General features: G+C 61.1%; 1 protein-coding gene across 1 annotated transcript; it reads right to left on the minus strand.

The window, feature by feature from the left end:
• Window positions 1-26032, minus strand: SLC7A5 (solute carrier family 7 member 5). The gene is made up of 10 exons (XM_068992415.1): window positions 25501-26032; window positions 13538-13663; window positions 5328-5433; window positions 4916-4960; window positions 4432-4555; window positions 3918-4021; window positions 3456-3552; window positions 2801-2950; window positions 1063-1240; window positions 1-56 (listed from the first exon to the last, which is right to left on the minus strand). Exons 1-10 carry the CDS (start codon window positions 26030-26032, stop codon window positions 1-3), a joined length of 1518 nt encoding a protein of 505 aa, XP_068848516.1.

Consider the following 26032-nt stretch of genomic DNA (forward strand, 5'->3'; position numbering starts at 1 on the left):
TTACGTCTCCTGGGGAACCACGTGCATGAGCTTCTGGCACAGGACCGTCGTGGAAACTGCCGGGAAGAGAGGGCATTACTTGGGTGCCCTGGCCTGGTGCCTGAGGGTCAAGGCTGCACGGGACGTGGGCTCACCCAGCCCTGCTGTCTGAGTCCCGAGGTTGTAAGAGAAGCCAGGAATTCACGTGTGGGCATCACGCCCCAGGCCCCTGGCTATCTGCTGGGACTATTACTGGAAGGTGGCGGGGATGGTCAAGGATCCTAGCAAAGGAGGATCCTAGCAATGGAGGCAGCAAGTGAGCTGCCTCCACCCCTCACCCCAGTTCAGACCCCGGGACCCATAACAGGATGATGGGCCTGGCTGCCCGCACACCCACCACAGGCCTCAGAGGGGCTGAAGCAGGCGTGTGTGCTATGGCCCAGGTGATGCTCCACGAGCATCACTAGGGGGGCATTTCAGGACGGAGGGGCCCTGCGTGTGTGTGACCACTAACATCATTTCACTGACAGACAGTGCCCTGGGCCCCAGGCAGGTGGCCAGCAATTCTGGGACTGCTCCCTGGTGGGTGTTTAAGCCCACCCAGGAGCCTGTTCTAACGGCGGTCTCGGCGCAGGTCCTGAACAGGCCTGTCAGCAAGTCCTGTGACCACTCTGAGGGATCCCGTTTTCTCCTCCCTTGCTTTTCTAGGTCAGCCGGCTGGCTTTAAGCTGGCGGCAGATGGGGGGGGCGGGGGGGGGGATGCTTTTGTTACTTGGCAAGAGCAGCCTAGTTTTCTGGAATCCTTTGTTTTGAGATTAGCTGGTGCCAGGCTCAGCGTCTTATCCTGAAATACGTGGGCCAGGTCACCGCCAGACAGGCCTGGCTTGGCCACTGCGGGCCCCTCAGCCAGGACCTCGCACATCCTGATGCGGACCACCCCCACTCCTGCCAGTGACCCAGGGCGGGGGGCACTGCCCGCTGTGCTGCTCCTGGCCACTGGACTGAGGTCAGAGGAGCACAGCCAGGTGGGCGGGACAGACCCCTGGGGGACGGAGGAGGCCCGGCAGGCAGGGAGGCACTCACAGATGCTCTGGAGCAGCCACTTGGGCTTGTCTCTCCACCAGACCCCAAGGAAGTAGACGGGCAGGCCGCTGAGGATGATGGTGAAGCCGATGCCGCACTCCACGGGGGTCTTCCAGAAGGAGACGGCGATCAGGAAGAGGCAGGCCAGGATGAAGAACACCGGGAGGGCCAGATGAACCTGCCGGGGGTGCCGCAGCTGACTCCGGGGAGCCTGGAGTCTCCTCCGTATGTCTCCTCCCGTCCACACCTGCCATGACCCAGCCACCCCTGGAGCCCTCTCTCCACCCCTGCTGAAGCCGGCCTTCCCCGGGGCCCACCCGGCTTCTCCCACAGACCCCCAGACAGCCCTGTGCCTGGCTGAGCCTTCTTGATCCAAAAGGGCCACCATGCTGCCTGAGCAGCGTCTCTGCTGTCTGCCAGGGCCTGAGGTTCCCTCGGGCTGGCCTCCCTGAGCTGCGCTGGCCTCTTGAGAAGCGGACCCTGCCGTGTTCTCCGTTTACCCAGCTCAGCACCGGGCAGCAGGCAGTAATTACCCAAAGACCAGTGGGAGCCGGCGGGTGAGCAGCAACAAGCAGGCTTCTCAAGGTCAGAGGAGGGTGGACTCCCAGGTTCCCACATCACAAGGAGGGAACCCTGCCCCCCACCACGGTCGCCTGATGGGGGGGTGACACCTCTGGGAAGACCGCGGCCACCACTAACAAGCAAGGTGTGGCTGCCTTCTCTGAGGGCCCTTGTGGACAGGCTGGACCACAGGTACACAGCCGCTGGGCAGAGAGCCCCACCCACACACAGCCAGGGGCCCAGGGACACTCGTCCCCCTCTGCAAACACTGTGCCTTCTACCAGGAGGCTTGCCTACACGCGGACTCCACCCTCTGTCTACACACTGGCTAGAGACCTGGGGAGAGCAAGGGTCCCATAAGGTCAGCCCAGACTGCCCGCACCACGGCTGGCCTCACGGGGACAGCACCCCCACAAGCAGGGAGCCAGGTGGACCAGGGCACTGAGGTCGCCCTGGCGCCCGGGGAACCTGTCCAAGGCAGGAAGGCCAGGCCTGGCCTCTGCAGGACTGCTAGGTGGGGAAGCAGGCAAGAGGCCTGTGTCAGCTGCAGAGGGGCTCCGCCCTTGATCAGACACCACCGTTGGGGGACAGAGCTAATGTGTTCGCCAGGGCCTTGGCAGGTGTGTGGCCCTCTCTGTGCAAAAAACGGTTGCCCTTGGGGAGCTGCCCCCATTACCAAGTGGAGGAAAGGGAGAAGGCCCTCTCAGGCTAGGCGGACAGGGGGCAGACAGTCTGAATGGACCAATCGGGGACAAAGCTGGGGGACATGTCCCACCCTGCAGCCTGTCGCAGCACCCCCATCCTTGGTCACGCCAGCGCCCGGGCGTCCCCAGACAGCGTGGCAATCCTCACTCTCCCCACCCCCTCGGCCAGGCAGTTCAGTGCTGTCCCAGGCTATTCAGTCCCCTTGCCCCCCACACCCGCCTGGCGTGGCAGCCTTCTTCTGCCCCTCTTCTTTTGGCAGAAGACAAGCTCTAGGAGAGCAGAGCTTTAGGGGGTCATTTGTGATCTTGAATGAACCCCAGCACCTGGAATCACACGCTTGGCCATCAACAGTCGTCTACCAAACTCAGTCCCTCGTCCAGATCAGGTGTTCACGCACTGATCAAGGTGCCCTTGGGGAGGACGCCCTGAGCCCTTATCTGTGGAGGGGACAGCGTGGACGCCCAGCCCTCACCTTGATGGGTCGCTCCAGCTCCGGTTTCTGGTAGCGAAGCCAGAGCATGCCAGCGATGGCCAGGGCCACGCAGAGCCAGTTGAAGAAGCTGAAGAAGTTGATGACGGAGAAGATGTCTTTGGAGAAGGCGTAAAGCAGGGTCATGACGCACTGCAAGCAGAGGGCAGGCTGTGAGCCTCAGGACGTGCCGGGGGGAGGGATGACCGTACGCGCCCCTTCCTGTCTTAGCGGAATAAGTGGTCTGCACCACGCGAGGGTCCTCAGAGCAAAGGGACGTGCTGATGGCAGGGTGGCTGAGGCCCTGGGCTTCACAGAGGTGGCAGAGGCCATGTCTACCCTGGTTGGGAGGTTTGGCATCAAGTGCCTCTATGCTGATTTCAGATTTTTTTTTTTAACAACTACCGTGTATTAATTCTGGAGAAACAAAACACTATCTTGTGCTCTCTGGCATCCAGGGGCGCGTGTGATGAAGGGTACTCACTTGCGCTCACCTGTGTACGTCTCGTCTCAGCCTGATCCTCAGCCTGGCCGGCACCAGGTGGAACCAGCACAGGGGTCCCCAGACAGGGCGTGGCCCCCTATCTCAAGTGATCCCCAAGGAACACGCCTGTCCTCCACCTGCCAGTGACCCCCTACGTGGAGAGCGGGGACTCACCGTGAACACCAGTGAGGGTACAGGCGTCAGCAGCCGCGGGTGGATCATGGAGAGGATGGAGGGCAGGTGGCCCTCCCGGGCCCCCACGAAGAACAGCCTGTGGACAGAGGGGTGGCGGTCAGCCTCAGCCGAGGGACCCGGGCATGTGGGGGTAGAGGGGCCTGTGCTGTGGGCCTCGGTGTCCCTCGGGGACGGCTGCTGAGGGGTCCCATTAGCCCTGGCCCAGCAAGGTCCAGAGGAACCCACGACGGTCTGGATGGACAGGGTAGCTCTGTCACCTCTAGGCAGGGATGGGGATTATTTCCGAGTCACGTGAACATCCTGACAGCTATGTTATTACAAGTAACAAGAAAGAGAACCCTGAGAACTCACGTGAGGAAGCTGTGTGCAGTGGTGACCCACACCCTGTCCTGCTCTGGCCCCGCGGGGCCCGCATGACAGAGCCGCCCTGGCCGGGCTCACCTGGAGGACGTGAAGAGGGACCCGTTGACAGAGCCGAAGCAGGACAGGCCCACGAAGACGGGGATGATCCAGGACATGACGCCCAAGTGGTAGTTCCCGAAGTCCTGGATGGACACGGACTGTGAGCCCTGCCCGGGACACCTCCTGCCCTGCAGTCCCTTCCTGAGACACCCCCGGCCCTCATTCACACGACCCTCCCCAAGGAGCTCAGTATTTATTCAGATGGTGGACCAGCCTCTGAGGTGGGGCTAGAGGTGTGTAATGGACTCAGCCCCTCATCTCTAAAAACAGCTGGTGCCAGGACCAGCATCGCTGAGCCAATCTAAAACCATCCGGGCGGCCTGAGCACCAGCGCCGTTAAAGCCTCCTGGGACCCCCACGTGCAGCCAGCACCCTGCACGCCTGGTGGGCCTGGCAAAGCACCAGCTCAACCCCTCCTGGTGGGAGGGTGGTTTGCAAAGGAGAGGCCCACTCCGCTCCTGTCTGAGCTCAGAGGGCAGGGCTGGCATCTTACCACGGCCACGGCCTCCGACGTGAGCATCTGCTCGGGGGTCAGCGTGGTGAAGTAGGCCAGGTTCGTCAGCACGTACACCAGGGTGACGATCGGGAGTGAGACGATAATGGCCAGGGGCAGGTTTCTGAGAGGACCGGGCGGGCAAGTCAACAAAACAAGGCCCAGCACGGGGCCAGCTGACCCCTCGGTGGCTAAGCCCACACCTCACTGCCGGGGAGCGGCACGTGGCTGGAAGGCGGTGCATGGGGCAGGGCAGCCGTGCAAACGTGGGCCAGCAACCCAGCCCGCATCTGTGAAGTGGGCTTCCTACCCTTTCTGTGGGAATATGCTATTCAAGGCCTCCCGCCCCCCATGAGCCCAACCCCAGGGACCCTCCCTGCACTGCACTTGGCTGGGCCCAAGGATGGGCTCTTGGATACAGCGAGGCTTCTTCCTCCTCTCAGGTGAAAATGATGAAAACACACACCTCTGTTCACACACGTACCTGTAGGGATTAATCATCTCCTCTGTGACAAAATTCAAGTAATTCCTAGAATTCAGAGAGCAGACTTTTACCATACATTCCTTTTCTCATCGGAACAAAAGAACGTAGGTCCCATGGGACCCTTCCTGGCTGCCCTGGGTGGGGAGGGGGACCCCCACAACCCCCAGGCCCCTACTGAGATGGCGATGGTCCTGCCCCTCCCCGCACGCCCAGGCAGCCGCACAGTCTCCAAAGGGTCAGCAGTGTCCCTAGCGGTTTATCTGGGGAGCCCCTTCTTGGGGGCCGAGAAGAGCACCAGGGCCCCTCTGTGCTTCCTTGGGATGTGAGGGGTCTCTTGTTCCCAGAATCACCACCGCCGACCGAGATATGTGGGTTTCTGGGCGCTCTGGGGCCCAGGCGTTCTAGAACCTACCATCCCCCGTAGGCAAAGAGGCCGCTGTACAGCGCCAGCACGATGTTCCCCACGTCCACTTTGGTGCCTTCAAAGGAGGACTTGGGATCCAGATTGGCTACGCCACCTGGCAGAGGCCAAACAGACAGAAAGGAGCTCTGGGTTAGACAGTGCGGCACCGAGGGCAAGCCACAAGTTCCGGAATGTTCCTGGAGCAAAACATGGTCATAGACAAAAATGCAACAGATTAGATGCACCTGCGAGCCACCCGGGGCCAAGGGCGTGGGGGCCGAGGGAGCTCGGCTCTGCCCTGAGCGTGAGGAACGCAGCCCCCAGGGCCTTCCTCTGGACTCCCAGATGGGACTGGTGGCTCTGCAGACCCCTAGCTGTGCCGAGCACCCCTGCCTGTCTGTGCCTGGGGGACAGGACACCCCGTGACATGGCTCTGGGGCAGAGACCTGCTCTCCCCCTCAGCACCAGGAGCCCAGAGCTGTAAACCCAGGCTTCTCACCCCTGCCCCTGGACGCAGCAGACCCAAGGGGCTGTAGCTGAGGAAGGACGGTGGGCTGCTCTTTAACCCAGATGGACATACGGGCTCTTGGACACAAGGGGGCTGGCTTCTCAGCTGACCATTTCTACCCTAAAGGGCCCCAGGTGTCCTGGGCTTGTGGCCGCACGGGTCGACCTCTGCCCCACCATCAGCTGGCACCTCTGGCTATGACTCCTGCGTCCCCAAAGGACATGTGTCACCGGATTCAGGGCCCCAGGAAACCAGGCTGGCCTCAGCTCCATCCCTCCCTTTTCCTAAATGAGGCCAAATCCAGATTCCATTAGACGTCTCACAGGGGCCCCCCCTCAACCTGGCACAATAGACATGAAACATGGGGGTCTCAGAAGGGTCCTTGGCTACCAGCACGGTGTCTGGCCTGCCTGTTCTGGACTGTTACACAATCAGTGAAATGGCCCCTTCATACCCAGGGCAGGAAAGACTTGCTCCATAATGAGGCACCAGCCTGACAGTGGGTGCTGACACAGTAGGGATCAGCCACTCCCCACGGGGGGTCAGTTCCTGGCTCCCCAGCTCTGGGGGTGGTGGTGGCACTGATATACACTCAGCGACTATCACCTTCGTGGGAGAGGCTTGCAACAGAAGCAGAGGTGCTAAGGGGAGCAGAGTCAGCGTGCCGGGCACACGGAGCTGGAGGAGCCGAGCGTCAAACTGAGACAGGGACAATCTCTCACCTGCAGGTGAGGGTCTGAGCAGGGGATGGGGAGACGGAGGCTGCCATGCCACCCCTGGGGCACGACAGGGAGGCTCCCGTGAACCCCTCCTTCCACCCAGCTGAAGCCTGCACTTCCTTCCAGGAAGTGCACCCATTTCCTCCAGTAAGCTCCTCGGGGGAGAGATGGACTCTGAGTGCCTGTTTCTGGGTCCGCATGCCTGCACTGTCTGCCCTTCACCTCCAGCCTAAGCTGGGAGATGGATGGGGGATGGCCGCTTCTGCCCACCAGATGAGGCCATGGTCTCGTGATGAGCATGGGCTCTGAGGCGGCTGGCACCTCACCCAGCCCACCACCCACATGTGATCCGAGTAGGATGCCTGGGTCCCGAGACTGCCCGGTCACAGGGTGATCAGCAGGGCCGGGGGCGGCGCAGAGAGCTGGACAGTGCACCTCAGCACAGCACCCAGAGCCCAGCCAGTCCCCACGCAATGTTCTGGAATGTACATCCCTTTACATCTGTCCCACCATCAGGGACATGGAGGCTCGGGCCACCTGCCAGGGGCCTGGCTCTGGGACCATGAGGCGCCCGCAGCTCTCAGAATTCTGCAGCTGCTCCTGAGAGCCCAGGGGAGCCCCTAGTGGCTCCACCATCCCCGGTCTGCACAGATCCCGTACCCCCACATGCCTTGCTGCTGCCGCCACTGGCTTCTAGGGCATCAAAGGTCTCTGCCAACAAGGGCTCCTTCCAAGAAGCGAACCTGCCTTTCTCCTCAACCTGCGCCACTTCCCCACCAGGACACGCCTCCTTGTCTCCTGCGGATTCATGGGCAGCTTCCTTGCACACAGGCTGCGAGATAGAGCTCGGTGCATCTGCTAGAACTGGCTCCCACCTCAAGCACAACCCTGAAGCAGTGACACTGCCTGTATGTGTGTGCACGTGGGTGCACACCCAGGAACACACACACGTGCACTTATGGGCTGGAGACACCGCTACGCAGAACAGCTGCTGTTTTTGCTGAAGAAATTCGAGGCTTGAAATACAGGCTGGGTTTTCAAGTAAGAACCACGGTTTTTACCCCTGACATCTGGAAGCTTGTTTTCATCAAGGGTTTACTCAGCTCTGTGGACAACCAGCCTGGTGTCCTGACGTGAAAGCATCATCGCCCCGAGACGGTGGATGGAATTCCTGTCCCCAGAATTTCCTGGATGTACAGGGTGACTTGTAGCCTTGAAACCCCAAGAGAACACAGTGGCTATGCCCGAACTCAGACTGAACAATCTCACTGGGCTGCCCAGGGGCCTCTGAAGGACAGGTGTAGCTGGGCCGTCCTTCGGGGAGCTCCTGGGTTGTCTGGGGCCTCATTCCCTGTCTACAAAGTGTCCAGCTCCCCTGCAGGAAAGTGGACATCCCTGCATCCCAGACCCCATATCCCCACCCCCACCCCATCATTCCTGGCACAGCGTGGGGGTTGGGGGGAGCTCCGCTGGGAATCGGGCAGCTTTGGGCTCCGACCCACTACTGCAAGCCCCTCTGGACTGCCCCCACCCCGTCACCTCCTTCCCGCTGAACTGCCCCAAGTGAACGCACACAGGCCCCCTCAGCGGAGCCCCTGGGTCTGTCCAGCTTCTGTCTGCTGGAGGACCTCCCAGACCAGGGCCGCAGCTGCACCAGGCACCCAACCAAATGCTGTCCAATCGCTGCTCTCCTCCCCACGAGCGCCTTGGAGCAGGCGCCGGCTCTGCTGGCTCCATACGGCACTTGGCCGGGGACCCCCAAGACGGGCACAGCTTTGGGGTGGCGGCGAGGGGACAGTGGCCCCACTTGCCCATGCCTTCCACACATCCCGTCAGGAATGGGGCCCTCAACGCAGCTCTGGAGAACTGAGGGGGGCCACCCGCCTGTCTCCAGAACAGCTAAAAGCCGAGTGAGGTGGCCAGAGCCCCACGGGGTGATGTGTGCAGCCAGCTGCCCGGTGCCAGCGGCCAGCGCAGGGGACACACATGGGGTAGCCCTTCTGGGAGGGCAGAACCCAGACTCCACACAGTGGTCTCAGCCACCCACCAGCCCCGGCAAGCAGGGGACATGGTGCTGACCGGAGATACACCTGGGGCTGTCATGGGGGTAAGGGTGGGGTGGGGGCCACCTGGTGGGCGAAGGCATGTGCCGCTGGACAGGGCACGAGGAGGCTCCCCCAGCAGACGCTGAAGGGCAGGATCCTGCCCTAGAGTGGTGGCAGGTGTCTGGGCCACGTGCGAGGGCTCCCACGGACCCCAAGCTGGAGTGCGAGTCTTGTGTAAACATAGAGCTCCAGGCACCAGACAGACACGAAGAGAAATGACTGTGCCGATACCCCACCCCTGCCCATGACCACGGAGCTCCCCACTCCAGCTCTGTCCTCACAGGGCCCCCAGGCCCACGAGAGGCAGACAGGAAAGTCACCAGGGCAGACAAGCGGGGAGGCCCTCTTGCGGGGCCTGGGGTGTGGGAACTCCAGCAGTTCAGTGGGGTCCCCTGGGCCCCTCCTTCTCTGGGGCTTCTCTGCAGACCTCACAGGGCCACAGGAAGGTGAATGCTAGCAGATAGCCACACACCAGCCCTTGGGCAGCTCTGGGCACCAGGCAGGCCTGCCTGCCCGCCAGGATCCCTCTGAGAACAAGGAGGATTGGGAGGGGAGTGTTCACAAGGCCCCAGGGAGCCCATTTCAGGAAAAGCAGCCCAAACCCCTGCGTCATGCAGACAGGGCCGTGGGAACCAGCCAAGAGAGCCCGGGGGTGCAGGCGCCCCACCCTCAGAGGGGCCGTGTGCGCACTGGGACGTGCCAGCCCCTCTGGATCAGAGGACAAAGGCTCGCCAAGATCTCTGTGTCCCCCTGAGACCGGCCTGGCCTGTCACCCTCACCACAGCTGGGCCTGGGCCCAGGCATGGGAACCCGCAGCCAGTCTGGAGATGGTGGCTGGCGGAAAGCCAGAAAAATCCCAGGGCCTCAGCGTGACCAGGACTCGCCCCTCCTGCCACAGCCCCTAAAACCCCTCCCCGGATGGGAGGCCGACTGTGAGAAAGTCACCCCCTCAACCAGGGCGGAGGACGTCCACTGTGCTGGAATCTTTCGCTTGGTCCCTCCATAACTCTTGGGGTTCCACACAGTTATCGTGTACGTGGTACCAGGTGCTAAACAGGGTACCCCCAACAGTTCATGTCCCCTCTGGAACCTCAGAACACGACATGCTCTGATAAAGGGTCTCTGCAGATGTAATCAAGGCAAGGATAGCAAAGTGAGACACCATGGACTAAGGTGGGCCCTATTCCCCAAGCGTCCTTGTCAGACAGAGACATGGGGGCCACATGAGGATGGCGGCCGTGTGATGTGGCCACGAACCTGGGAAGCACTAGGCAGGAAGGCCCCTCCTGTGAGCTGCGGAGGGAGCTCGGCCTGGACTGGGGACTGCTGGCCCAAGACTCTGAGACCGAAACTGCAGTGTCTGAAGCCCTGTCCGTGCCCTGTGCTGCGGCCACCCCAGGACACTCTGCAGAGTGAGGGCTCAGACGCCCCCGTCTCCACTCTGCAACACATGGGCACGGTTGGGACGTGAAACAGCCTGGCCATGGACCCTGCCTCTTCATCACTGGCCGAGCAAGCAGGTGCTTGGCCGCAGGGCTGAGCTCTGCCGAGAGTCAGCTGTGCCCTCTGCTCCATCCACAGACCAGTCATCCCTGGCGGGGGTGGAGTGGGGTGGGGAGGTGTTTCATCTACAGTGGGCTTGTCAGGGGTCCTCTCTCCCGTTTCCCCACCCTGGGCTGGGCACCTGGGGTCTGGTGCCTGTTTTTTGGCTCTGCCTAAGGGGGTGGGGGGCGAGGATGGGACGGTTCCCACGGCCAGCCTGTCTACTGTGTCATCCATCTTTTAAACTCCTGGAGGAGCTGCCCTGGTATGAAGATTCAAAGGACCCTCTCCCCACTGCACGGGCAGGCAAATCTGCGAGCACCAACTGTGCCCACTGCACAGGCTGGGAGACCCCCGAGCACCAATAGCACCCAGCACAGGGCTTTGCCCTGCTGCTGCCGGCCTGCTGCTGACCACCCAGGGCGGGGCTGAGTGGGGGTGGCAGGGAGACAGAGCCAGCTGCCAGGCCTTTGATTTCTTCTGGGCGGGCCACACAAGCAAAGCATGTGGGCTGCACAGACCAACAGAAAGGTCTCAATTAAAAACCATCAAAGAGCACCCGAGGGGGTGAGCCGCCTGCATCAGTCCTGCCACCGCGGCTGAGGCGGCCCATCTGCGCATGACCTGCTACTCCAGGCATCTGGCCCGCCAAGCGCCGGCCCTGTCTCCTGGGGCATGGGTGGCTGGGGGAGGACGGAAGCCCAGCCTTGGGGCCCCAGTCAGCGTCCTGCAGTCCTAGTGTGGTCCCGACCCCTCTAAGACGGCCTCTGTCACGGGCACCCTGAGTCCTGCACTGGGGTGGCCGGGCCCAGGAGCATCCGAAACATCTCCCCCCGACTTTGAAGAGAGCAGCTCTGCTCACAGGCTGCTCGAGGCGCCTGCCCACGACCCAAAGACAGGCCTGGGGCTGCTGTGGCCACTTATCATATGAGGATGTGAGGCTCCAGGAGGCACAGTCTCCTGGAGAGACTGGTCCGAGCCCCAGATCCTCCCGGGATGAGGGTCTCCTCCAGGCCCCACAGCTCCCCGCCCACCGACCTCGACCACCAGCAGAGCTGCTCAGGGCCTTCCCCACCACCTGCCGACACCACCCTGGGGCAGGATACAGGGTGGGCAGACCCGAGGGAGCTATGTCCCTGCACATGGTGACCGTCCACAGTGGCCTCCACACCCAGGACTCCTGCTGAGCCCAGTGCCAGGTGAGGTCGAGGGGCTGCTGTGGGGGGTGTGGGGTGGGGCTGCCTGGTCCCCTCCCATGACCTCCAGCAGGGGCACCCTTTATCTGCAGGGTGACCCCAGCCACAGCATCCACGCACCCACGAGGTCCCACCGTGTGTCCTCTGGGCAGGGCTGGGCTCCAGAGACTCGCCTTCTCTGTACCTTTCCCACCCTCCAATCCAGGAACATTCGGCTGAGGGCCTTGCAGGTGCTATAGGTAATCGGCCAACAGACAAAAGCAAAAACACAAAAAACTGCCCACGCTTCTCTTCTTGCTCAGCCCTGGTCCTCAGGGCTCCACTCCCAACCCTGCCGTTGGGCCTGCTGTTCTGTGGCCTCCCCCAGCTGAGCCGTGCCCGCTGGGATCTGAGATAATCTCAGTCTCCCCCTTCCTGAAGAGGCTAGGCGTGGTCTCGAGGGCCCATACGCCCAACTCCCCCACCCCCAGCGAGCCCCTCCCACTCCTGCAATCTCAGGCCAGGACTGCAGAGCGGTCCCTGGTCACACCAACCCCCGCTCCGGGCCTCAGAAAAGCCATCCTCATCAGGGCTGACCCTCCCCAATCCGAGTTTTCTCTTCATGGGTCTGGTCCTGGGGAAGGAGGATGAGAAGGAGGGCAACACTGCCTGTGAGTCTCACGGCATCAAAGGTGAGGCTACCGAGGCCTGCGACCGGACCTGCTGGCCCCACACCCCAGCCCCTTCTGCAGCCCCGGGACCCTTGGGCTCCAGGCAGGCTGGAGGGGCCAGGCACTGGGTGAAGGACAGCCAGAGACAATGCATGGGCCAGTCTGTGAGACACAGGTCATGCCCTGCAGGTGCAGTGCGGCCCGCGGCCTTCCAGGCACCATGGTGCTGAGCCCCGCCTGAAGGGTCCTGGCCCTCCTGCCGAGGTTCAGCACGAGACCCTGGGGCAGCCACCGCAGCGGAGATCAGGCGGCGGTCGTGGGGAAAGGGCGGTTTCCACAAAGTCCTCTAGAAGGGAGGGGACCATCTGGAGGAAAACCGGTGGACAGGAATTCTGCAGACGCTGCACTGCCTCCCAGGTTCAGAAAGGAATGGCTTCAGGGGGAGGATGTTTTCCACGGCAACAGAATTATAAACACGTTATGTATTCAAGCTGAACAAAAGCTCTTTGCTATCCCTGCTGAAATCTGTGTTCACAGAAGTCCAGTCCCCTGCATTCCTCGTCCAAGCGAGTCTCCCTCAGCAAGTCCTCCTTGGGAGACATGACACAGTTCCCAGCGGGACAAGCTGGTGGCACAGGAGGGGTTTCTTCTCCTACCTGTCGGTTCCCACCATAAGCTCCAGACGGCAGGGAGTCCCCTCCACCTTGACCACACCCCCTTGACACCTGGAGCCTGGCCTGGCCAGCGTGCTATAGACACAGTCTTGTCTTCAGGAAAATGCTGGGGCGTGAGATCCCAGGAAGCCAGGGGACACAGGCTGATCTCCCACCTCCTGCCCCCGACTCTATCAGCACCTAGATGCAGAGTGAGGCTCCAGGGTCTCTCCTTACACACGGGGCTGGGGTGGGGACCTCAGCCCCACAGGACCACTGACCTGTGGCAGCTGAGCAGATGGCCAGCCTGGCCTACCATCCAGCTGTGCCTCTGTTCACCGAGACACCCCCTTCAGAGACGGGGTTGACTCCACCTGCCCCTGCCCGCCCTGGATAAGCTCTGTGGGCCACCCATCATGCCACGTGGGTGGCCATCGTGGGAGGGGTGGGGATGGCCACACCGCATCTGCATGGCACCAGGGGCCCTGGGTGGGGCACGGGGGCTGGGGGCACGTTCCCAAGTGGAAGATCCACCAGCACTGGCAACAGCACCTCCTGGCCGCACTCCTGACACGGCAGGCGCATCACCGAGCTCTCCCCTCAACCCCCCGTCACCACCACGCCTGCCCTGTGTGGACAGGGGACCACGGTCTGCGTGGTGGACCCATTTCTCCCACTGCTCCAGGACCGACAACTTGCCGGTGACCACATTCACTTGGCCTACCTCAACATCAGCGCTTCTCCTGGGACCACCCGACCCACCGACTCCAGTGAATCCCCTTAGCCAAGGCGGTGGATCTGGGGCCAGGTGTCCAGGGGCAGCCCCCCGACCCTAGGCGCACTCACCCTTCCCGATCTGGATGAAGCCGAGCAGGATGATCAAGGCCAGCGCCAGCAGCTTGGCAGCGGCGAAGGCGTCCTGGACGCGGGTGGCGGCCTTCACGCTGTAACAGTTCACGGCAGTGAGTAGCACTGTGGAGACAGGGCAGCGAGTGAGTGCTGTGGAAACGCGGGCAGAGGGGCAGGCACTCCCCAGCCCCTTCCCTGGGTCTGACCATCTGGACTTTAGAAGGGAGGGTACCCAAGGCCACAGGCTGAGCACAGGTGCCCCCAGGCTGCCATAACGGAATGTTTCCTGATGGACAGATTTCAACCTCCCACGGGGAATCAAAACCCCACCTGCACCTGCACCTGAGTCCCTCCAGGGGGCACCCTTGAGAAGCACAAGCTTCCATGGTTGGGGGGGCGGGGTGTGCACGCAGTCACCTTTCTGCTCCCACCTGACACTTCAGCAAATTTATCCGACACCCTAACCTCTCAAGGGGGGAACCCTCTCTTCAGAGGGTCCTCGTAGGATCCCCCGGGGACACAGCGGATGAGGCCTAAGCCTGACAAGCCAGGGAGGGAGGGTGCAGGGGGTGCTGAAGGAGACGTACAGCCGGGGGTCCCATTGGTTAGACCAGAGAACCAGCGCCAACTCTGCTGCTGGTGTCAAGGCAGGTACTGAAGACCCCACCCTAAGGCAGTCCCCGCGGCGGGGTGGGGACGTGGGGCGGGGCACAGGGCAGGCAAGCCGGACTCCACAAACTCAACAACACAGGCAGGCCCCACCTAGGACCTGGGGAGACCCCAGACCTGAGCGGGGGCAGGGGCTGAGTGCTCAGGGGCCTGGCGTGAAGGCAGCCAACTCTGTAACTCGAAAGCAAACAGAATGAGATGACAAGAAAGAAAGGAACCAGCCCCACCCATGCCCTCCTCCACCGCATCCCTTGTGGATGAGATGAAAACAAAGGAACGAACGAGCCCCCAACACCCATGCCTTCCTCCACCACGTCCCCCGCGGAAACACGCCGGGCCTGACGGCTCTCGGAGTGGCTCTGCCTCATGCCGCTGCTGACACCAGCTGCCCAGGGGGCTGGCCAGGGCGCAGGTGGGGCCTTTTATGCTGGGTGGGCTGGCAGTCAAACATTAACCGGACAGCCTGGAGCCATGGGAAGGACATCTGTCCACCATGCCCCACACACAGCGCTTCTCCAGACAGAACCAACCTGGGCTGGCAGGTGCCACATGGCTCCCTCCTGAGCTAAATTAATTACATGTACTTTTACAAAGTGAGAGAAAGGCCCCCAAAGAAATAAATCCACGCTAATTAACCAAATGAGACACGACAGTCCAGGTGGGCGAAAAACAGGAAATGGCCCCATGAGCTCTGGTTAGCACCAGCCCCTACCCACAGCTTCTCTCTCGGAAATTAACTGATACCGAAATACCACCCTCCCTGTCCTTTTCTCTTTGCTGTGCTAAGCCTGGCTGATGCAATGGCTGATCAGGACTGTCTGTCACGCCCCAGAAAGTAGGGGTTAAAATCTGCCTTAAAACCAGTTGCCTTTGGCCCCTGCTCCTAAACTGAAACCTTCAGATGTTCCCCACACCAGGTACGACAGTGGAGGGCTGTGACAAATGGACCCGGAGTGGCCCTCACTCATGGGGACGCTGGCCAGGCCCCTAGGGCTCCCAGTTGGTGGTCCTGCACTTGTCAGAGGCAAGCTGGTGGACAGCCGACTCAGGGCGGTGGGGCCCATGTGAGGCCTTGAGAATGTGGGGGCAGAGTCCCTGTCAGGGCACCAAAGCTGTCTTCAGCGGCAGGAGCGGAGCCTTGGCTGGGAGAGGCTCAGATGAAGGGGCCGACGTGTTCAAGGGGCACCAGTGAACCTCAGCGTGTGGCTCGGGGGTGGACACACACTCAGTCCAGGCCCTCCAGGTCAGCCCCAAGACAGCTGTCCTGTATTACACACATCAGCACTGCCACTCCCAGCACAGAAGAGGAGCCAGAGGCTTAGAAAGGACCCCTGTTCTCTGTGACAGGGGCAGACCTGGGACTCTGGGGCCCCTCGGATACACACCCCCCCCATTGTGGGTGGGGAGAGGTGGAGCGGCAGGGAATTCCTTCTCCTGAGCATCCAGGATGGTGCAACTCACCACGTGGCTGGGACCCAGGGTGAGGGGGCCCTGGGAGGCCAAGCCGAAGTGCCCGCCCACCAGTGGCCCGAGGAGCCTGGGCACAGCAGAGGGCGAGGAAGCGTGGGGGGAGGAGGGACCTTTCCGGGCAGTTCTACATTTCCTCAGATGGAAAGTGACAACCCTGAGGCCTTGGTTTCCGTATGCAGCAAGAGGCTGGCAGATTGCATCACTCCTCCATTCATGCTCCAGGCCAGGGCGGAAGCCGGAAGCCGGGGCGGGGCGAGGGGGGCGGGCAAGGCGGGGCGGGGAAGAGGCGTGGCCAGAGCCACGGGGAAGGGGAGACGGCGCTCCTGCCCAGCAGCCCTCGCTGCTGTCATCTCTGCACACCTCAGCGGGTTTGGGGTCTCCGCCCCAAGGTGAGCGGGAGCTCCCCTCCCCACCCCACAGATGAGGTCTCTGAGGATCCAGGAAGGGGGTGTGGCTGGCCAGGCCCAGCCCCAGGGCCCCCCTTCAGGGAACCAGAGCCCTACCCTGCAGGCGTCCCAGCCCCTGTGGACCCAGGAAAGGGGTGTGGCTGGCCAAGCCCAGCCCCAGGACCCCAGGGCCCCGTGGACCCTGAGCTTAGCTCTGTCTCAGACAGTGGAGGCTCTGCGGTTGGGAGGGAAATGGGCTGGATCCCAGGACAAAGGGGACTCTGTAATATTCCTTTCTTTTACAGAAAGAATAAAAACATAGGAGACGTTAATGTTCATTGACTTTGGCCGATAAGTAAATGCTTTACTACTCCCCATAATGTCTTCTATACGGGGCTCCATCCTAGCCTTAGACAGCAGGGCTGGGAGGACGTCTGGGAAGCTGGGTTGGCCTCTGGCTGCCCTGGCTTTAAGTCCATCACCTCAGCAAGGCGCCTCAGCTTCCACACCACAGGATGGAGGGGGCATCCGGGTGGAACCAGGGTCTCTGCTGTCACCACCATGGTTAGGGGCAGCCCCCACCTGTGCTTCAGGGCAGGGGGCACAGTCCGCCCCAGGGAACCAGCAGGCAGGCACTGGCTGGAAGCCGGCCCCCTTGGGGTTCCCAGTGCTGACACCCCCCAGATAAACACCAGGCAACAGCTGGGGCCGGAAGATAGAGACTGGTGGGCTCAGGAGAGGAGCGGCTGTGGGCTGTGGGCAGATGGCAGGGCAGGCGGGGCCTGGTGGCTGGTCCCACAGGCCTTCAGGGCCGGGTCTGTCCTGGCCTTGTCTGGCTGTGACATGCCACCTTGCTGCCCTGCAGGGGTGCCCCAGTTCTACCTTGCAAGGGGGTCGGGGCCTCAGGTTTCCGCTAGTGGGCCAGCCACCTCCTGCAAAGTCACCATCCCCCCATAACGAACTCACAGACTTGCACTTGCACTCTTGTTCCCTCACTTGCACCCATCCTCATGTCTGGGAGGGCAGGACATGCTGCCCAGTGAGGGAGGGACACCCCCGGCCGGCCTGGGGGGGCTGCTCGCAACCCATGGCCGCCTGGACCACTGGTCACGCTTACAGCCTGACCAGGAGCGCCAACTCCAGCTGCAACCTGGCCGACCAGGTGGCTTGAGTTCAGAGTCCTGTCCGCAGACTGCCAGCCACCCCCACCCGCGATGCCGACTTGCAGGTAGAAGGCACTCTGAGCAGGGTGAGCATACAAACAGGAGGCGTGCACCAGGGAACTTATCTATCTGAGCAGCACCTAAAGGCTCTGCCCAGCCTTGCTCAGCCTGATCTCTCACCCCGGCCTGACCGGTTATCTCACTTTCCAGGCCTAGGATCCACCTCCGATAACTCTTCACACACAGGCTGTCAGCTGTCAGCCACGGGGGGCAAGCCTCCCAGCCCCCAGTATATGCTGGACTTGAAACACAGTGGGGGCTGTTTTCACTTAAAAACACCAAAACAAAACACACCAAAACCCATTTCCCTCTCTGACCGAGGGTAAAACCCTCATGAGCCTTATCAGGGCTGCCCTTGGATTCTGTGCATGCCAATAACAAAATAACAACCTTGACAGCTGGGGCGAAGGATGAGCATCCACTGTCTACACCGCACTCAGTGCCCTCAGGGTCCCTCACCCTAACCGCCTCTGCCGGAGTTCAAACACACCAGAGCAAGGTCGTGGGCAGGCAACAGAACCATCCAGAACCACAGCATCTGGGGACTGGCTGGCCCCACTCATCAGAGAATTCAGCCACCGTCCCCATGTCTGTGAGGGGGCTGCAGCCATGGGCCCTCCCTTGTCCCCAGGTCTGCAGGGACCATCCGCCCCCACCCCCCAGAATGAAAGGATGAAGGGCCCATGGACCAGAGCCTGGAACCTCACTATCAAGAAGCTGCCAGTGAGTCTCTTTGAAAGAGGTGCCTTTTTTTTGGATCCTTGATAAAAAAGGACCAACACTTGAGGAAAAGACAGTCTGAGGCCCCACACAGGTGGGAGGGGCTGAGATGCCAGGGAGATGAGCACTGTTTTATCAGAGCTTTGCTGGCAGGCCCCCGGCAGCGCCCCAAGACAGCCCTCGGTGGGCCCTGAGATGGGAGAGGAAGTGGCTGGCAGGCCACACGGGTTGCAGGAAGCCAGGCCAGCTGGTCTCCTGGGGCAGCAACTGGTACCGGGCCAGAGAGCAGCAGGTGCTGACCACCATGACTGCGGCCGGACGAGCCCCGGACCCAGGCAGCCAGCCTGCCCATCGTCGGAGCCTCTACCCGTCAAACAGGGTCACTCACTGGGCATCTGGACCCAGAGCCCTGGCTGCAGGTGGGCCAAGGCGGCTGGGAGAGTGGCTGGCAGTGGGGCTGACTGCTGAAAAAGCAGCAAGTCGCTCTGGGGTGTGTGTCCTGCCTTGACCCTATTGTCCAAATCCACTCGCCATGCAGGGACCCAGGGCTCAGAGGGTACTCGGTGAACCAGCCCCTCCGCTCTGGTCCTGGACTCCCTAACGTTCTCTGGGCTTGGGGCGAGCCCCCTCACCCCCAGGCCCAGCCTCCATGGTGGCCTGCACTCTGCACCCCGCATTTTTTCCCTTCCTGCCCTAACTCCCCCCATCCAATAACAGACTGGTCTCCCATTGAGTGTACCACCTCCCAGAGCATCTGACTGGGCAGGCCCAAGAACCCACCGTTTCTGACAGTTGAGAGGTGCTGTCCAGAGGACCCACATGGAGAACCAGCAGCTGACTTCACGACGTGTAATTCCCCTTTACTGGCTCCAAGAGAGTGAATGCCCAGGACCCACCCGTACCCCAAACATCTGAGGAGGCCAGCCTCGCCTCCAGAGGCACTGAGTGCAGAGCCTGCGCAGGGCGACAGCTCGGCTCCAGGACCACCAACGACCCCAGCACTGGCCACTCAAGACTGGAGCTTCCAGAGTCTGGAGCACTGAATGAAAATGAGGGAATTCCAGGGGCAGGGGCTGCTCGGATGGGACCCAGGATTCCATCTAATTCCCATGTCCAATCTCTGCAGAGACAGGCCGTGGACGCAGGAGCAGGCAAACACAAAACCGCAGTCCAGTTGGGACACAGCCCTTGTCGATCACTGATTTCTTATGAAAACAGTTACTAATAGGCCGAGTCACATTTTCAAATGCGACCAGCCCTGGAACATGTGTTTCGTGTTTTCCATTTTTAACCTGGGCTGGGTGATACCCGGCCAGAGCTCCCCCACCCTTGCTCGGAGGCAGAAGTCTCAGCCAGCCTCTGAAACCGGGACTGACACTTCATTTCAAACACACCAGAAAGAGGCAGGTTCAGTACAGTCTGAGATCTGCTGACACGCAAGCTCTGAAGTTAGCAGGAAACTCCACATATAGCCACATCTCATTTTACTGGGTTCTTCCAAAGCAGAGCCCTGCAGAATAAACAGAGGTTCCCAAGGCCTCTCCCACAACCCCAAGAACACCCAGGAGCCACAGGAAGGAGCCCTTCAAAGTTGGTCCCGATTTCTCACATGCTGTGTGATCTTGGGCTGGTGACTTAGCGGATCTAAGCCTCTGTATTTCCTCATCAGCTAAGTGGGAATACTGCTGCAGGCCCTGACTGTCGAGCCTGCAAGTTACTAAACTGAGCGGTCGCGGCCAAGTGAAGATGTGCTAAGGAGCCGAGGCTGTGTGTGCGGGTGTCTCCAGTTAGTATCCATCCCCGGCTCGCACCTCTATGGTCTGGAAAGCCCCACCTCACTGCAAACCCGCTGCACCTGAGGGAGATGGGACCCCGCGGCCCCCACTCCGAAACCTAGTTTGCTAGTTAGGGTAGGGGGGTGAGGACATCCAGGCCTCCTGAGCCCCACTCCTGTGCGGTGGCCCCTTGCCTAGGGTCTTCAGCCCCGGTGCCTGTGACAGGCTCCCACACTGTGCTACTGCAGACCTGGTCAGCCTGGGCGGCCTGGGCATCACACCTCCCAACCAGGTGGTCCCAAGTGCAGTCAGGGTGGGGACCCATCAGCTGGGCCAAGTCCTTAGGGCCCCACCACACACACACTGCTGACATCCCTGGAGGGGAGGGGACCAGCCCAAGCTGGTTCTGACCTGACTCTGAAGCGGGCTGTCACGTTGGTGGGGGCCCTGGGGCAGGGATCCTGAGCAGGATGTGGGGAAGCACGATGAAGTAGCCTGCCGTCCACTGTGAACACCCCCGTTCATGCGCGTCTGCCACCCAGCAAGGCCGCCCCAGTCCCCAACCTGTTCCCCTGCCTCAGCCTCGACACCCAGCACGAGTCCTCACATGGACCAAACAGGGCTGACTTCAGGGCCCGAGGACCCTGCACCAAAGTGCAGGCAGACGGCCCCTTGCCCACACGACCCGAGGACACTCCCCTGGTCCCCCATGATGGGCCAGCCACCAACCCTCAAGGGACCCCCCGACTCATGCCCACAACCCAGGGAATGAATGCATGATTGTCAAGACTCTGGTGAGCTTCTCTCCCTGACCAGACCCCCTGAGCGGACAGCCCCTCCCTGTGCCCAGTGGGCCTGGAGCTCCTGGTCCCCTTGCCAGGCTCATCAGCTCTGTCATTTCCTGCCTGGCCAGTCCTTCCAAAACTGGACCCCTGCTGCGATGGGTCAGAACTCACACACCCTCCACATGTACAACCTGCCTGCACTGCTCTGCTCTAGGTTCTGAAACCCAGGACCAGAGAGGCCCAGCACCCAGCCCTGGGTCACACAGCCAGGGCCCTCAGGAGCCTTTCGGCTGACAGGATGTCCTTGACGAGGACCAGCTGAAGAAGACCCAGCCCTGTAGCCTGTGTCCCTGCTGAGGGCTGAATCCCGTACCGGTCTTGGGCAGAGGCCTCGGTCTGTACTGGCCACACTTGGGGTGACTCTCCTCTGGGTTGTCAGCCAGCAGCCAAGGTCAGGGTGACTCAGAGGGCAGACTGGGTTGCCTACAGCATGCTGGAGGCTTCTGAACAGGCAAATCCCCCAGGGGTGGGGTGGATGGGGCCCAGCAAACTGCCCCTGCCTGGAGGCTGGTTATGGATGGACCGGTGTGGGGGAAGGACACCCCTCCCTCCGGCATTAGGAGGGTGTCAAGGCCACCCACCAGCCCACCCTCCCAAGCAAGAATTCAGGACTCCTCCAGGACTAAGGGAAGAGTTGGGTGGGGGCCTGCCGCCAGGATGCAGACAGGACCCCAACCACAAGCCAAGAACCACTGCTGGATGGAGCAGTGGCCCCACTGTGGGGAAGGGAAGGGGCAAAACTGGAGGGGGGCGGTCACACGTGCTCTGGGAGCTCCCCTGGTCAATGATCCAGACCCAGCAAGGTCACACCAACCGGGGGTGTGGAATCACGTATGCCTGGTCCCTGGCACCTCTCACGGAAGGAGAGGACAGGAACTGGAGGCCAGCGTGGGCACAGGACAGCGACCGTGGCCACGGGGCAGCTGGAGCCCAGGGGGCAGCTGTTGGCCACCCTACTCTGGAAAGTCATTTGCAAAGGGAAGGTCATGAGAGGAATACGGTGTTTTCCTAGACAGCTCCCTGTAAGGGGTCTGACTCCCCACAGTGGGGGAAAGTACGGCGTGAGGGGTGGATATGGGGGGAGTGCTTCCCAGGGAGTCCAGGACACAAACCTCAGATCCACTAGTGTTTGCCCCCCGATGACCAGGCATGGTGACGGCCACTGTCCCAGACCCCGGCACCCTCCACCCTCACCACAGACACGGCCGCGTCCCCACGCCGGGTGACAGAGGCAGCTCGGGACGAGGACACCCTGTCTCCCTGGCTGTAAAGTGGGGGGATGGCAGATCTCAATGCTGGGCGTTTCTGTCAAGATAGGGGTAGCGGTTCCAGGGGTCTGGAAACCTGAGATTGAAGGTTTAGGGTGGACATCTCTGGGCAGGGTCTGCCTACTCTGAGGGATCATCAAGGGGCCCGTGGCCCAGGGGAAAGGGGTCAGAAATGCCGTCTCCTGCCTCCCTCGGGTCACGCGCTCTGTTGAGTACCCGCTGTGCCCCGTGACTGGGCCGGAGCACTTTCATGTCTGTCTGGCAAAGTCGGATTTCAGGGCTAATTACCCGGCTGTCGTCTGCACTCAGCTCACAGCCTGCAATCCCAGGGTCGCCAGCTCCTTGGAAACACCCAGAAGCCTCTGCTTTGCGAGGCGAGGGGCTTAGGCTGGGCAGCTGGCAGACATCCAGACAGCTTGCAGTGGCCGCGGATGGTGTGCTGGCCTTGCTGGGACAGGCCTGGTTTGAGGCCCAGGGACACAGTGGTGGACACACCAGGAGGGTCTCTCACTGCCAGGAAGAGGGGACCTCAACTGACCATCCTGCCCTGGAGCCAGCTAGCAACGGCTGCCCCAGTGCTGGGAGGGGCCGCCGGTGGGGTGGGCTGAAACGCTGCCACCCCCCACGCTAAAAGGGGGTGCAGAGAATGGCTTCTAGCTCGACATGGAGGGCGAGAACAATCACGGCCATGGTGTGACCCTTTGTGTGGGGTGCCACGTGCATTAGACCCGTCATGGCAGAGTTCCCACAAACACAGATGCAGAAACAGGCTGGGAGGTTGAGTGAATTTCTCTCAAACAGAACCCAAGTCTGTCCACATGTAGAATGCAGGCTCTTCACCTGATACGAGTATAAGATACCCCAGGTCATGGGTCCCAGAGGCCAACAGCTGAGGACCCCACGCCCACTCCACGCGGGCTGCCCAGGGAGGGTGATGTGGGGGGGCCACCTCACCCTAGGGGAGCCTTGGGCACCCCACCCGACCCCTGGGAGAAGGAGGGAAGCTGTGCTCTCCAGGCCCACTAAGGGCCACCAAGCTGGAAGTGGACTTAGAGTCCCGCTCTCGGCCACCAGCAGACCTGCCAGGTTCCACCAGATGGGTGATAACTAGGGGGTAGTGGGAGAGGGCGAGGGGGAGGTTGGGCGACTTGAGGTCACCTTCTGTGTCCACAACTCAGCTTCTGAGTCGGGCCCAGAGAGATCCTGTCACTCACCTGAGTGACCTCTGCCGCCCTGATAAAACCCAGGGTCACCTGAATCTCAGGTGCCATCAGTACGTGCTGGACGACCCCTGCACAGCAGACTCCCGGGCTGTCACAGCGGACTCCCGGGCTGTCAGCAAAGAGTCACGGAGCTTGTGTCATTCACCTTCACGACTCATTAGAAAGACAGAAACCCCAAGGTCGCACCATGAAAGGGCTGTCATTTCCACGTGAGACCTACAAGAAAAGGGACCTTCCCCCATTTATCTTGTCCGCAGGATCATTCTAAGGACCAGAGCCAGTGCGAGCCACCATGCATAGAGGCCAGCTGTCCTGGGGCATGCCTGGGGCAGCAAAGACAACCGGCAAAACTGTGGGTCCACGACATGCTGTTCAAAGGGTGGGCCCCTGGGCCGTTCACCAGGCATCGGCTCAGGCCTTGGGCTGCTGGGCTGGAGCGCATGGGCTTGCTGCCACAAGGGGAGCGCTCAGGGAGCGCGTGGTGGAGGGCCCTTTCTCCTCTCGAGGAGGAGAAGTTCTAGAACCTGGCCTGTGTGCAATAATCAAACAACAATTAGAAACTGTGGCTTTTCACTGCCATCTCAGATGTGCCCAAGAGCAGACCCTTTCTTGGGTGGTTGTAACCTTCCTGCCAGCCTCGGACAAGCCCTCATCCCCCTCTAGGTGTGGCAGGCTCTAGACTAGCGCTCCCTCTTTCAGACAGCATATCCCTGTGTTACTGAAAATCTCCTTTTCACCAGAAAATACAACACACACACAACACACTCGCAAGGGTGGTTCAGAGGAAAAGAGCAGAGAATGGCCGATGGACACGCTTGCAGAAGGAGTGGAACTTATGTGACCCTCCTTGGCGCCCACGGGAGTCCTGGTGAGGGCGTACCCGCCACAGCCGCTCTAGAATCCATCCTGCGGCTTCATCTGCTTAAACCCAAAAGGTTGAGAAAGTGAGGGATCCACTTTCCAAGATCACAGAGAGGCCCTTGAAGGCAGTGTTATATCATCACATCCTGGGCCCACACACCAAACAAGACCTAGCAACAATGAAAATCGGACAATGAAAATTCTACTGACAGAAAGTCAACAAAGAGGGGATTTTCCTCACTCGGCACAAAGTATCATCTGAGAAGCCCACTGGAAGCCACAGGTTCCCCCGCCCTCAGGCAGATCAACTATCTCTGTGACTGTTCCTAGATTTGGGCCAAAGGTTTTTATAAGCTGAGATGTTCATTGCTGAAATTCCCCTCAAAGGCAAGACGTCCTCCTCCCCCGGCATGGCCGCTCTGCGGTCTCAGGTCTCCCAGGGACACCACTTCCCAGAGTATGCCTCTGAAAGCCCCCCACCCAACACACACAGTGAGCTGGTGCCCAGGCTCCAGAATTCCAACAGCGCCAGCGTGTACTGCTGGTCAAAAGCCGCTCCAAGCAATGGCACGGCTCCCTGAGTCTCGGGGCTTGGACAGAAACCAGCCCTGCTGGCCTCACACCTCTGTGCACCTCAAGGTTTAGGCAGCGCCTCAAATCAGGTGGCCGGACACTTCCACCCTGCACGTCTCCCGAGATGTTTGCAGCCATAGACAAAGATACGATAATCGTGTGGCTTTCAGTACAAAAATTTTTTCCTGAAATACCACCAGAAAACAGCCCACCAACATACCAGGACCTGCTCCACCAACATCCTGGGACCTCCTCCACCAACATCTGGGCTGTGCCCAGTGGCTGTATTTCAGCACAGCTTGGGATCCCAAAGCCAGCACCCACCCTGCACACACTTAAGATGCAGTTAAGCACCCCTCTTTTAAGACTGGCTAGAGGATGCAACCTTCCATTGTCTAAAAGAGCAACTCACTCACTGCCCACGCACAATTTTACTATTATTGGGTTTGTATCAGTCAGTCCTTCCTGACTGAGCATGTTTGAATGACGTTTGTTGATTTTTTTTTTTTTTAACTACGATCTCTCTCCACAAACAGTAAGGCTTGGGGAAGTCAAAGAACACAAGAAACAGACAGGCTTCTCAGGTACTCCACGTGGGTGCCTCTCAGGAGGTAAGTAAGGGTCAGCTTAAGTAAGGCTCCGGATGGACGGAGTGGGAAGGCGCTACCGGCCAGAGGCTCAGGGCGGGGACCCTGCTGTGTGACTCACTGCGGAGTTCTCAAGGGGGTGTGGAAAAGAATGAATGAAACGCACGTGGGTATTGGGGCCGTTGCCCTCAGTCTAGAACTGCGGGGTCGGATCGGGGCGGGGGTCGGGAGGCGCGGGGTGTAGGGATGGTCCAGGAGTGCGGGGAGGGCCAAGGATGCGGCGACCACGGCTCGGCACACCCACCCCCACTCCAACCCTCCCCGCGCCCGCCGATGTCCCAGGGCCCGGTCAGTACTCACGCACGCAGAGGCAGGCCACGAGCTTGGCAGCCTCCTCGGGGACAGGGCAGGTGGGGAAGACCGGCTTGAGCAGGTAGGTGGCGAAGACGAGCGCCACGATGTACTGCGAGGAGGGCCGGATGATGAGCAGCTCGATCCACAGCTTGAGGAAGGCGGGCAGCGAGCCGTACACCTCCAGCATGTAGGCGTAGTCGCCGCCCGACTTGGTGATGGTGGTCCCCAGCTCGGCGTAGCAGAGCGCGCCCACGATGGAGAACACGCCACACACGGCCCAAACCACCAGCGCCAGCCCGGGCGAGCCCGCCTCTTTGAGCACTCCGGTGGGCGTCACGAAGATGCCCGAGCCGATGATGGTGCCCACGATGATGGCCACGCCGTTCAGCAGCGTGATGTTGCGCTGCAGGGTCACCTCGCCCTCCGCGCCGTCCGCGCCCCGCGCCGCCAGCATCCGCTCCCGTGCCTGCCGTTCTTCCTCCTCGTTCGCCGGGAGGGTGGCCGCCGCCGCGCGCCGCTTGGGGCCTGAGCCCGCCAT

Source organism: Capricornis sumatraensis, chromosome 20 (genome assembly GCF_032405125.1).
Source record: "Capricornis sumatraensis isolate serow.1 chromosome 20, serow.2, whole genome shotgun sequence".
Classification (NCBI taxonomy): domain Eukaryota; kingdom Metazoa; phylum Chordata; class Mammalia; order Artiodactyla; family Bovidae; genus Capricornis; species Capricornis sumatraensis.